General features: G+C 42.2%; 1 protein-coding gene across 1 annotated transcript; it reads left to right on the forward strand.

Moving 5' to 3' along the window:
- The first annotated feature begins 2,289 nt into the window (after positions 1–2,289).
- LOC142684111 (olfactory receptor 2D3-like) lies at positions 2,290–3,228 on the forward strand. The gene has a single exon (XM_075847506.1). It carries the CDS (start codon positions 2,290–2,292, stop codon positions 3,226–3,228), a length of 939 nt encoding a protein of 312 aa, XP_075703621.1.
- Positions 3,229–13,428: the final 10,200 nt, after the last annotated feature.

Below are 13,428 nucleotides of genomic sequence, written 5' to 3' on the forward strand. Positions count from 1 at the left end.
ATAAAGTTTTGAGGTGATGGCCCAGCCTATGGGATGGCTCACAAACCTGAGGAGGTAACTTTATGACATGTGCCTTAGAGTAGGCTCTATAGGGAAGTGCAAATCTTAACATTTAGAAAAATGATTACCTTAGCTTCAACAGATAAAATACTTAAAATGGTCATAGACAATCCATAGAATCTGCATAAATGGTCCATGGACAATCCATAGAATCCCCATAGATGGTCCATGGACAATCTATAGAATCCTCATTGATGGTCCATGGACAATCCATAGAATCCCCACAGATGGTCCATGGACAATCCATATAATCTCCATAGATGGTAGACAATCCATAGAATCTCCATAGATGGTAGACAATCCATAGAATATCCATGGATGGTCCATAGACAATCCATATAATCTCCATAGATGGTAGACAATCCATAGAATCGCCATAGATGGTACATAGAATCTCCAAACATGGTCCGTAGACAATTCATAGAATCTCTATAGATGGTGCATAGACAATCCATAGAATCTCCATAAATGGTCCATAGACAATCCATAGAATCTTCATAAATGGTCCATAGACAATCCATAGAATCTTCATAAATGGTCCATAGACAATCCATCGAATCTTCATAGATGGTCCATAGACAATCCATCGAATCTTCATAGATGGTCCATAGATAATCCATAGAATCCCAATAGATGGTTCATAGTTGGCCTATTATTGATCCTTAGATTGTTCATAGATGGTCCATAGATAATTCATAGAATCTCCATGGTCTAATTCTTGAGTTTGATACGAAGCTCTGGCCAAAAATCCACGCCATATGGAAAGGAATATCACTCAGAGACATGTTAAGAAAGTTGGTGCAGATGCCAACAGTGGGATTCCAGGAATAGGCAGATCTCACCCACCATTGGTGTTCTCTGTGCCTCCGGCCATTCAAGGTCAGCCTTAACCAGTCATGAATTTGTGGTCACCGTATGTTCTCAATAAATGTTTTATAATGAAGGGTGAATTGTCATTTTAGTCTTGTTCTTGCCATGTGACATTGTCTGCTGATGTGTAAATAACCAAAAAGTAAAGTCAGATCAGAATTATTTGATATTAATCACAAAACCACCCTAGACCTCCAGAAATATTAGATGTTAACCCTTAAATACCCTAGACCTCCAGAAATATTAGATGTTAACCCTTAACCACCCTAGACCTCCAGAAATATTAGATGTTAACCCTTAACCACCCTAGACCTCCAGAAATATTAGATGTTAACCCTTAACCACCCTAGACCTCCAGAAATATTAGATGTTAACCCTTAACCACCCTAGACCTCCAGAAATATTAGATGTTAACCCTTAACCACCCTAGACCTCCAGAAATATTAGATGTTAACCCTTAACCACCCTAGACCTCCAGAAATATTAGATGTTAACCCTTAACCACCCTAGACCTCCAGAAATATTAGATGTTAACCCTTAACCACCCTAGACCTCCAGAAATATTAGATGTTAACCCTTAACCACAATAGACCTCCAGGAATATTAGATGTTAACCCTTAACCACCCTAGACCTCCAGAAATATTAGATGTTAACCCTTAACCACCCTAGACCTCCAGAAATATTAGATGTTAACCCTTAACCACAATAGACCTCCAGGAATATTAGATGTTAACCCTTAACCACCCTAGACATCCAGAAATATTAGATGTTAACCCTTAACCACCCTAGACCTCCAGAAATATTAGATGTTAACCCTTAACCACCCTAGACCTCCAGAAATATTAGATGTTAACCCTTAACCACCCTAGACCTCCAGAAATATTAGATGTTAACCCTTAACCACCCTAGACCTCCAGAAATATTAGATGTTAACCCTTAACCACCCTAGACCTCCAGAAATATTAGATGTTAACCCTTAACCACCCTAGACCTCCATGGATATTAATATTAATCCATAACCATTAAAGACCACCATGCGTCAAACTTTATTACAGTAGAATACCAGATATATTAAGTATTAGCTGCTATACCACGCTAGACCACCATGACTATGACGTGAATGCTATCAGTGACGTAAATATGTCTAATCTAGAAAGTGATTGGTGTTGATGGGGAATTTTGTCAGTCTCCTCTCAATGCACGGAAACCACCCTTAAAAATGTGTCATCACCCCCCCCCCCCCCAGCTGCATTGTGTGTGGTGGTAAAACATGGCAGCTCTTAGTTTGGAGCCTGATATGTTATTAAATATATAATTAAAAAATCTCCTTATTTCCCCCCAGTTTAGCGATATTCACCATGCATCCTGGGAACTACAGCACGGTAACGGAGTTCATTCTCATTGGACTTTCGACTGACCCTTCAATACAAATCTTACTCTTTCAAGTCTTCTTGATAATCTACATGTCCACGTTGGCGGGTAATTTTTTTCTCATCGTTGCCGTAAGAACAGACCGATGCCTCCACAATTCCATGTATTATTTTCTGTCCAGCTTATCATTCTTGGACATCTGCTATACATCCATCATCGTGCCCAAGATGCTAGCGAACTTCCTCGCGTTGAAAAAGACTATTTCATTCACCGGTTGTGCCCTGCAGGTTTATTTTTACCTTTTATTTGGGGAAACGGAATGCGTTCTTCTCGCCTTTATGGCCTATGATCGATTTGTGGCTATATGTGACCCCCTACGGTACAATGCAATTATGAACAGTGTGGTGTGCGTCTGGATGATCAGTGCCTCATGGTTGACCGGTTGTGCCATCTCATCCATGGACATGTATTTTACATATCGTTTAACCTACTGTGGCCCTAACGTAATCAACCACTTCTTCTGTGATGCCCCATTGTTACTGCAGCTCTCCTGTAGCGATATCTCCGTCAATAACGTTATAATGCTCGTGGGGAGTACCGTGCTGCTCTGCATCCCACTTAGTTTAATTTTGATTTCCTATTTTAAAATCTTTGCCTCCATAGTCCGAATCCGCTCAGGAAAATACAAAGCTTTTTCTACTTGTGTGTCCCACCTAGTGGTGGTGGTCCTATTCTATGGGACAGCGATGTTCATGTACATTCAACCGAAACAAAAAGGAACTGAAAATAGAGGCAAAATGGTGGCGGTGTTCTACACGGTCATCACCCCAATGTTAAACCCATTAATTTATAGCCTGAGGAATAGAGATGTTCAAAGAGCCATGAGGAGGCTGGTAGGACCTGCGGCTTGTGAACCAAAAAGGTGACACCTCAAAAACAAGGCAGGAACCCCAAAATCCTTGTGGGTAATTATATCTATGTTTCTGTCGGTGTTGATGGTTGAGGACTGACAAAGGTCCAAGTAGGCTGTGTTTTGGTCACCTATCAATGTATCATGAGTATCCCCTGGGCCTGGATACAAATGATGTTCTAAAAAGACCCAGATCCCCTGTTTCTATGACAAAAGTCACAAATAATCAGTAGTCCCCGCGTCTTGACTGAGCCTCTACTTATAAACTCAGATATTAACCAGATGATGGCGAATACACTTTAAGACTTTGGGACTGTCTAAAAAAAATGACTGGAGCAAAAATGAAAATTTGCGTGATCTCATTTGTATTGTGTCAGTGATTTTTACTTTGGGATGAAGGAGGAGGCGGGGCTGTGACAACCTTCTATTCTTTTTGAAGAAAGCTAATGTTTCTATTTAGGGTCCATGCACACGATAGAGCTGGGTCCATCGACCTTGTACGGTGGCATACGGAGGCGGGACAGGGTCGAAGTTCCCTGTACTCAACATAGATGCGGGTCCCAGATCTATCAGACATTTATGGCATATCCTGTGGATATTTTAACAAGTCTAAGACGGGAATAGCCCTTTCAAATCGACCTCTTCCATCATAACCCATCATTTGGCAAATTACACTTGTTGCCCTCACTTCAGCCAGTCTCTATCGCATGTTTAAGAAACAGGTGACATCTAGTGACCCCTTTTACTTGAGGTATAGCGTTAGCCTGAGCTGCCCCGTTACCCTTTATATGAGCCCCATACTGGCTGCTTTTATGCTACGTACTCTATTGCCATTGTGATTGTCGACAAAGGGCGATGACCTACGAATGCAAAACCCATATTCCCTCACCGAGATCGTTGTTGGACCGAGAAAAGGTTTGTTAATATCTGAAAAACAGCGCCAAAGACACGAGGTTTGACAAAAAAAATTAAAGAACTTTGACCAATTTTGGGCCTAGATATTAAGGTAAAGATTGTCGTGTTTTTAAGCAGTCCGTACACTTACACTAAGAACCATAGTTTGTCCGACAGCTATTCTTCCCAACGTCACCATTAACACACACGCTCGACTCAGAAGAGTGTAGATCTTTTTCAATGGGGAGAGCGGTATAAATCCTTCTTCCCACTGACCTCTATTATCCATACACATTAGACAGACGTCCGATCCCGCCGAAGCCACCAGTGAGTTTCGCCAACTTTTATCTAATGTGTATGGCCAGCTTAAGAAAAGGCGTGGTGTAAAGGGTGATAGCATCATTAATTACGTTACCTCTTACTTCGTAGCAACCTACATAGAAGACCCATAAATTATACAGTTGGAGTCTCGATATAATTAGCGGACCACCTTCAAGGAACTCATCAAGGGTAAAGCAATGTGGAACATTCTTCTTCTCGCTGAGGCTTCCTGAAGATGGATACTGGAAACCACAGAACCTTCAAGCATTTCATTCTTCTAGGACTGTCGACCAATCCAAGTATACGAGCCATACTGTACTATTTGATCTTGATGGTGTATATTACCACATTGATGGGAAACGTCCTACTCATAGTATTTGTGAGAGTAGACCGACGTCTACACAACTATGTATTTCTTTCTCACCATTTTGTCCTTCCTGGACAACCTCAACTCATCAGTCATTGTTCCGAATATGCTAATGAACATTGTTACTACCAAGAGAACCTTTTTATATGTTGGATGTCTTTTTTAGGTCTATTTTTGCCTTTCGTTGGCTGAAACGGAATGTATTGTGTTGGCTTTTATGGCCTATGACCGATATGTAGCTATATGTAACCCCTTACACTACAATGTGGCTATGAACACCGTGTCCTGTATCAGGATGATCAGCGTCTCTGGGGTCACTAGTGCTATCACCTCCTCCATTGATCTATACTTTGAGCCATTTCAGGTTCTGTGGACCCACCACCATTGACCACTTCTTCTGTGGATCTCCGTCATTGCTACAATTTTCCTGCAGTGATATCTCAGTTATTAACATTGTCATGTTGGTTGGAGGCTCCATATTACTCATCGTTCATGTAGCTCTTACTCTTTTTTCTTATGTGGAGATTATCTTTGTGCCTGTTTAGATCCACTCTGCAAGGTACCAGGTCTTCTTCACGTGTGTGTCACACCACATTATGATTATTTTTTTGGGTCCAGGTCTATTCATGTGCAACCCAAGGCCCAGAACTTCAGAAGTGTCAGATAAAATGGTATCTGTTTTCTATACGATCATTACACCAATGTTAAACTCTATCGTTTACAGCCGACTAAATAAAGATGTCCACCGAGCTCTTCGACGTTTAGCAACGTTCTTCTTGTAGATTTTGTACAGATTGCATCTTATAGTATATCAAGTTTAAAAAAACTGGAAGTGGATCACATATGAGCTGCAAATTTTTGGGGATACGGATGGAAACAGTCAATAGATGGTCATTTGGGTTGCCCACTACACACCATTTGGTATAAAGTCCTTCATAAGAACATTCAAACTCAACATACTAAAAAAAATCAAGTCCACCATGAATGGATTCATTACGTAACACTCATTGTGATATCTACGTTAACCCTCTGTGACAATTTGGGGTGAGTTAGCTCACAGGATCGCCATCTCCAGGGTAAGATGGTTGGCACACTTAAGAATTTTCACTCCAACACAGTGAATTTGGTTTAAAACTGGCCGCAGAATAAAGTGAATATGTCATTTATAGCGCACGGTGAACGCTGTAAAATAAAAATAAAAATCCATAGAAAAATTGCTGTTTTTTAGTCACCACGCCACTTAAAAACAGAATAAAAACTTTATCAAAAAGCCGCACCCCATGAAAACTACAATGAATTCCTCAAGGGGTGTCGTTTCCAACATAGTCACTTTTGGGGGGTTTCCCACTGTTTTGGCACCACAAGACCTCTTCAAACCGGACATGGTGCCTAATAAAAAGGAGGTCTCAAAGTCCACTATGTGCTCCTTTGCTTCGGAGGCCGATGCTTCAGTCCAGGGCCGGACTGGCCATCTGGCAGTTCTGGCAAATGCCAGATGGGCCGCTGAACAGTGGGCCGCCTGCTTGCCGTCCAAATGATCAGTTTCGGCTCAGGCGGCATGGTACAGCAGTTGTTAGGGGGCGGCCAGCACAGCAACTAAGAACTGCCATCCGACTGCAATAGCAGCTGTGGTCAGTGCTGCTATTACTAAAACTCCCTGTGCTACGCTAAAATCTCCTCCTCCAGCCCCCGTTCCCTGCTCTTCACACATCCTCTCCTCCTCTTGCTGTTACCAGTTAGAACGTGAGGGAGGGTGAGGGGAGACTGTCGGCGGGCTCTGTGTCGGGCTGTGAGCAGAAGTGCTGGAGTGAAGAATCTCACCCCATCAACCTGCCTTCACAAATATCCCACATAAAAGTACGTGCATGTGTGTTTACATGTGTATAATGTGTGCACGTAATGTGAATATTTGTGTGTTTCTGATGTGTACATGTGTGTGTGTGTGTGTATATATAGTGTATGTGATGTGTACATGTGTGTGTATATATAGTGTATGTGATGTGTACATGTGTGTGTGTGTGTGTGTCTATATAGTGTGTGATGTGTTCATGTGTATATATAGTGTGTGTGATGTATATATAGTGTGTGATGTGTTCATGTGTGTATATATAGTGTGTGATGTGTACATGTTTGTGTGTATATATAGTGTATGTGATGTGTACGTGTGTGTGTGTCTATATAGTGTGTGATGTGTTCATGTGTATATATAGTGTGTGTGATGTGTATATAGTGTGTGATATGTTCATTTGTGTATATATAGTGTGTGATGTGTACATGTGTGTGTATATATAGTGTATGTGATGTGTACATATGTGTGTGTGTGTGTGTATATATAGTGTATGTGATGTGTACATGTGTGTGTGTCTATATAGTGTGTGATGTGTTCATATGTATATATAGTGTGTGTGATGTATATATAGTGTGTGATGTGTTCATGTGTGTATATATAGTGTGTGATGTGTTCATGTGTGTATATATAGTGTGTGATGTGTTCGTGTGTGTGTGTGTGTAGTAAGAAATAATAAATGAATAGTGTATGTGCAAGTGTAATAATGTGAGTGAAATATAGGGGGCAGTAATGAGTGAAGTGCCTAGAAAATAAATGAATAATGGGATGCAAGTGTGTGAAACATGGAGGAATAGTGTGTAAGTCATGAGGCGCAACGTGACTAGCCAGGTAGAAGCCTATTTGTGACGCCTTGATAATTCATAGAGCGGGCTACCCTGCTTGCTAGGCCAAACAACAACACACCATGCTCTCCCAGCATCAAAGACCTGGCTGTGTCCAAAAGAAGCGGATATAAGTAATAATGAAAAATACCTGGGGTATTAGTGATCATTTTGGCCAAAAGGACGCAAGCTCGCAATCCACGACAAGGATCCCCAGACTTGCGAGTCCCTAACTGGAGCGAAAAGCTCCTGATGTACAGACAAAACAGATAAAAACAAGGACATTTATTCAAAAACACCGAAAAAGGCCATACTTACAAATGGACACAGCCAGGTCTGAAACGCTGATGAAGGCGAGTGAGCAGGTGCTTTAAATAATAATAGCCACTCCCACTAGTCTTGAGGGGAGTGGTATGTGGTGCATGGGATGTGTAGTAAGAAATAATAAATGAATAGTGTATGTGCAAGTGTAATAATGTGAGTGAAATATAGGGGGCAGTAATGAGTAAAGTGCCTAAAAAATAAATGAATAATGGGATGCAAGTGTGTGAAACATGGAGGAATAGTGTGTAAGTCATGAGGCGCAACGTGACTAGCCAGGTAGAAGCCTATTTGTGACGCCTTGTCTGTACATCAGGAGCTTTTCGCTCCAGTTAGGGACTCGCAAGTCTGGGGATCCTTGTCGTGGATTGCGAGCTTGCGTCCTTTTGGCCAAAATGATCACTAATACCCCAGGTATTTTTCATTATTACTTATATCCGCTTCTTTTGGACACAGCCAGGTCTTTGATGCTGGGAGAGCATGGTGTGTTGTTGTTTGGCCTAGCAAGCAGGGTAGCCCGCTCTATGAATTATCAAGGCGTCACAAATAGGCTTCTACCTGGCTAGTCACGTTGCGCCTCATGACTTACACACTATTCCTCCATGTTTCACACACTTGCATCCCATTATTCATTTATTTTCTAGGCACTTCACTCATTACTGCCCCCTATATTTCACTCACATTATTACACTTGCACATACACTATTCATTTATTATTTCTTACTACACATCCCATGCACCACATACCACTCCCCTCAAGACTAGTGGGAGTGGCTATTATTATTTAAAGCACCTGCTCACTCGCCTTCATCAGCGTTTCAGACCTGGCTGTGTCCATTTGTAAGTATGGCCTTTTTCGGTGTTTTTGAATAAATGTCCTTGTTTTTATCTGTTTTGTGTGTGTGTGTGTGTGTGTGTGTGTGTGTGTGTGTATATATATATATATATATATATATATATATATATATATATATATATATATATATATATATAGTGTGTGTGATGTGTATATATAGTGTATGATGTGTTTTGTGTGTGTGTATATATATTGTGTCACAATGCGGGGTGTGGACCCACTGGGCCGTACCGCGTAGCGGGGTAGCAGCTGGCCAACAAGGTACAAAACAATGTCTATAGTCCGGAACGGGTACCTGAGGCAATGTAGACAGTAGCGGAGGCACGACTTGACTTTCACAGCAGGTGGCACCGCAGATACAGCGGAAGACACGACTTGACTTTCTCAGCAGGTGTCACCGTGGACGCAGCGGAAGACATGACTTGACTTTCACAGCAGGTACGATAGCACGGTATACAGGTTACAGTCAGCAGGAACGGGTAACACTGGGAACTGGAAAACACTGGGAGATCATTTGCAAGACAATCTTAGGTATACAACAACGCTCAGGCAAGGAACCAGTGCGCAGAGCCCCTTATTATAGTCCAGCAGCCATTTGGGCTAATTATTGATGGATGACAGCTGGACGCGTACTGGCCCTTTAAGGCCGTGCACGTGTGGGCGAGCGCGCACTGTCCGAAACAGCCCAAGTACCCAGAAGTGACTGCCGGCGTCTCCCTGGAGGGAGCTGACGCCGGGAAGACAGAAGTCCATGGCCGGGGCCGTCAGAGGGTAATTCTGAACGACGGTCCCTGCCCTGGCCATAGACGTTACATAGTGTGTGTGTATATAGTGTGTTTGGTGTGTGTGTGTGTGTGTGTGTGTGTGTGTATATATATATATATATATATATACATATATAAGTGGAGAGCGCTATAGCTGTTATATTTATTTTACTCATAGTTTAAATACTGCAGATTTTACCAATGGGTTTCGTTGTGGTAAGGGCTCGACCACACGCTCCTGAATTGCTGCGTTTTTTCCGGCAGGAAATTTGGCCGGAAAAAACGCATCAGAATACAGTAGCAGCAAAGTGGGGCACATTTACCAAAATCTCATCCACACGCTGCGCAAAATTTCCGAGCCGAAATTGACCTGCGGTGCGTAATTTACAGACCGCAGCATGTCAATTCCTGCTACGGAAAGTGTGCAGAACTGCTGCGTTTCATAGGAGACGTCTCCATCTCCCAACATTGAGAAAAACGCAGCAATTTACGCACCATTTTCTGCTGCAAGCACCGCAGGAAATGGTGCGTTTTTGCCACAGCGGATAGCCTTTGACTTTCAAACGGAATTGCTGCAGAAATTTTCTGCAGCAATTCCGTTACGTGTGGACAAGCCCTAATGCAGTAGCAGCAGAGTGGGTGAGATTTGAACAAATCTCACCCACACGATGAGCGGGAAAAAAGGCTCAGAAATTGACCTGCGGTTCGTTTTTTTAATCCGCAGCATGTCAATCGTATTTGCATAAATGCTGCTTATTTGTTTCTGGTTTTGCCCATTTAATTCAATGGGGAGATAAAACCCGCAACAAATAGCAGATGTTGTGTTTTTTTGCGGCGGAAATGCAGCCATTCCGATGCAAAAAAATCGCAACTCAGGAAAAATACCTACCCAGAATTCAGTTTTTTGTCCGGGCCGGCCTCCTGGGATGACGTTTCATCCATGTGACTGCTGCAGCCAATCCCAGAGCTGCAGGATGTAGGAGGGAAGCGTCGCCATGGTAAGTATCCATTGTTTCTGCTCTGTTTTCCGCAGCGGCCATTCCTGGCCGAAAAACTGCACCACAATTTGGTGTGGTTTTTCAGCCGGAATTCCCTGCGGTGCACAGGGCGTATAAGCTGTATGCTTTTACACAACGTATCCGTCCTGTGTGAACATACACGTACTGTATATACATATAGTAGCTGCTGTCTTACAACGATCCAGCTGCAAACCGCACCAACATGCTGCAATCCCACGAGTCAGCGCAGATTTGTGCAACTTTATAATTAGTTTTTATTAAAAAAATCTTTTTACTTTTTGAGATACAGCTGCTCGGTATCCTGTATACAGAGTAGCTGTATCTTACGCTGAATCCTGAATACGTCAGGTGCTTGGGACTGACGGGTTCAGTGTCAGCGTGTCCTGTGTGTCTCTAACACGCAGGTTCCACAGTTACTTAGATGTGATAGATTACAGGTGGGATACAGTCGACTGCTCTATTGACTCCGCCCAAAAAAATGGAAACCTTGCGAAACGGAGACAAACGGAAAATATTAGCAACAGAAGCGTTACCATTGAAAACAATGGTAATGGTAACGGAAAGCTATGGTTTCTGTTCGTGGGTTCCCCTGACGGAAAGGTCTGACGGAACCCATGAATGGAACCCCGACGCAGGTGAGAATGAAGCCTAACTATTACTGTATGATCTGTACAGATAGTGGAGGGTATTATTTTTTGGGGTATAAGCAACTCCCAGCATATCATTATCATTGTTCAGGTCATACTGGAAGCTGCTAACCCGACTTTCCAAATTATCTCTGTACTGAAATGTATTTGTACTGAGCTTGGATTTTGTGCTGTATTTATGTACTGAGCTTGGATTTTGTGCTGTATTTATGTACTGAGCTTGGATTTTGTGCTGTATTTATGTACTGAGCTTTGTTCTGGTGCTGTATATTTGTACTGAGCTTTGTTCTGGGGCTGTATATATGTACTGAGCTCCGTTCTGGTGCTGTATATATGTACTGAACTTTGTTCTGGTGTTGTATATATGTACTGAGCTTGGTTCTGGAGCTGTATATATGTATTGAGCTTTATTCTGGAGCTGTATATATGTATTGAGCTTTGTTCTGGAGCTGTATATATGTACTGAGCTAGCTTTGTTCTGGTGCTGTATATATGTACTGAGCTTTGTTCTGGTGCTGTATATATATATATGCACTGAGCTTTGTTCTGGAGCTGTATATATATATGCACTGAGCTTTGTTCTGGTGCTGTATATATATATATGCACTGAGCTTTGTTCTGGAGCTGTATATATATATATGCACTGAGCTTTGTTCTGGTGCTGTATATATGTACTGAGCTAGCTTTGTTCTGGTGCTGTTTATATGTACTGAGCTTTGTTCTGGAGCTGTATATATATATATATATATATATATATATATATGCACTGAGCTTTGTTTTGGTGCTATATATATGTACTGAGCTTTGTTCTGGTGCTGTATATATGTACTGAGCTTTGTTCTGGTGCTGTATATGTGCATTGAGCTTTGTTCTGGAGCTGTATATATATATATATATATATATATATATATATATATGTATGTATGTACTGAGCTTGGTTTTGGTGCTGTATATATGTACTGAGCTTGGTTCTGGTGTAGAGCAGATAGCACTGTTGCAATTCATTGTATGTTTAATTAAAACCTGTCTGGTAGTTTTAACCCCTTGAACCGCCACCATGCAGTAATACATGACCTGACAATATTTCCAAACATTCCCCTGTATGTTTGTTTCAGATGCAGCAAAATCTTTAACATGAACTTTTAAAATAGTGCACGCTATATGCTAATTACTCTGTAAAGGGTCATGGGTCGGTGCTGCTATCCTGTAGACTAACTGCAAACCCACCTTTCCATGCTTGGTTGACATCTCCCCTGGCTGTTATACATCACTACAAGTCTCCTCCAACTTTCTTGGATGCGCCATTGCCTTGTACTCCATGAACACGCACCGTTCAGCAAGTTGTACTCTGCCCAGCTTCCTCACTGTACCGCGCATGCGAGGGGAGTACAATGCAAAGGAGAAGTCTGGTAGTAATGTAGAACAGCCCGGGGGATGCCAATGAAGATCTGGGGGGGCACAATTTCAATTTTCACATCAGGCAGCAGAAAAGCTAGAATTAGCCCTGGGCGGCGGCGCCACTGAAACCAGCTGCCACGCGATGTCGTCATCGCACCGCTGCTGTTGTTGAAAGGCGCTGATTGACTGAGCAAGTCATTCTGCCCTGCCAATCAGCGCCGTCGTTCAGCCCCAGCAGACCTGCTCAAAAGAGAGCAGGCCTGCATTGACATAGGATGACGTAGGATTGAGGTGAGTATGTAAAGTTGTTTTTTTCTGTATTTTTTTTTCCCACTGAGTGGCATTATCTACGGGGGGGCTATATGTGGGCCACAATCTACAGGAGAGGCTATATGTGAGGCACTATCTACAGGGGGGCCATATGTGGGACACCATATACAGGGGAGCTATATGTGGGGCACCATCTACAGGGAGTGGCTATATGTGGGGCATTATATACAAAAAAAATCCTCTAGAATAACGAGCATGTACAGTACATTACTCTCGTGGAAAAGTAGTGGATTCGTTGGAGTTGGGGCTATCAGGAATTATTCCTCTTTTCATTTACCCTATGTCTTGTATAGCTGAAAGGTGGTCCCATGTACTCCAGCCTAACACTGGTGGTGGCGTATGGCCTGCGGTGGGCCTGTCTGCTTAAAAATGCCATGGCTGATTTTAGGTCCCAGTCCGGCCCTGTTTCAGTCCATTATCACACTAGGGCCATGTGTGGGATATTTCTCAAAACTGCAGAATCTGGGCAATAAGTATTGAGTTGTGTTTCTCTGGTAAAACCTTCTGTTTTACAGAAAAAAAATTGAATAAAAAAGATTTTCTGACAAAAAAAAAAAAATATGTAAATTTCACCTCTACTTTGCTTTAAATTCCTGTGAAACACCTAAAGGGTTCATAAACTTTCTAAA

The sequence above is a fragment of the Rhinoderma darwinii genome (assembly GCF_050947455.1).
Source record: "Rhinoderma darwinii isolate aRhiDar2 chromosome 4 unlocalized genomic scaffold, aRhiDar2.hap1 SUPER_4_unloc_8, whole genome shotgun sequence".
Classification (NCBI taxonomy): domain Eukaryota; kingdom Metazoa; phylum Chordata; class Amphibia; order Anura; family Rhinodermatidae; genus Rhinoderma; species Rhinoderma darwinii.

Bases quoted from the DNA above. Each gene is read 5' to 3' on its own strand.
- LOC142684111 (XM_075847506.1), top strand. From the start codon at position 2,290: ATGCATCCTGGGAACTACAGCACGGTAACGGAGTTCATTCTCATTGGA.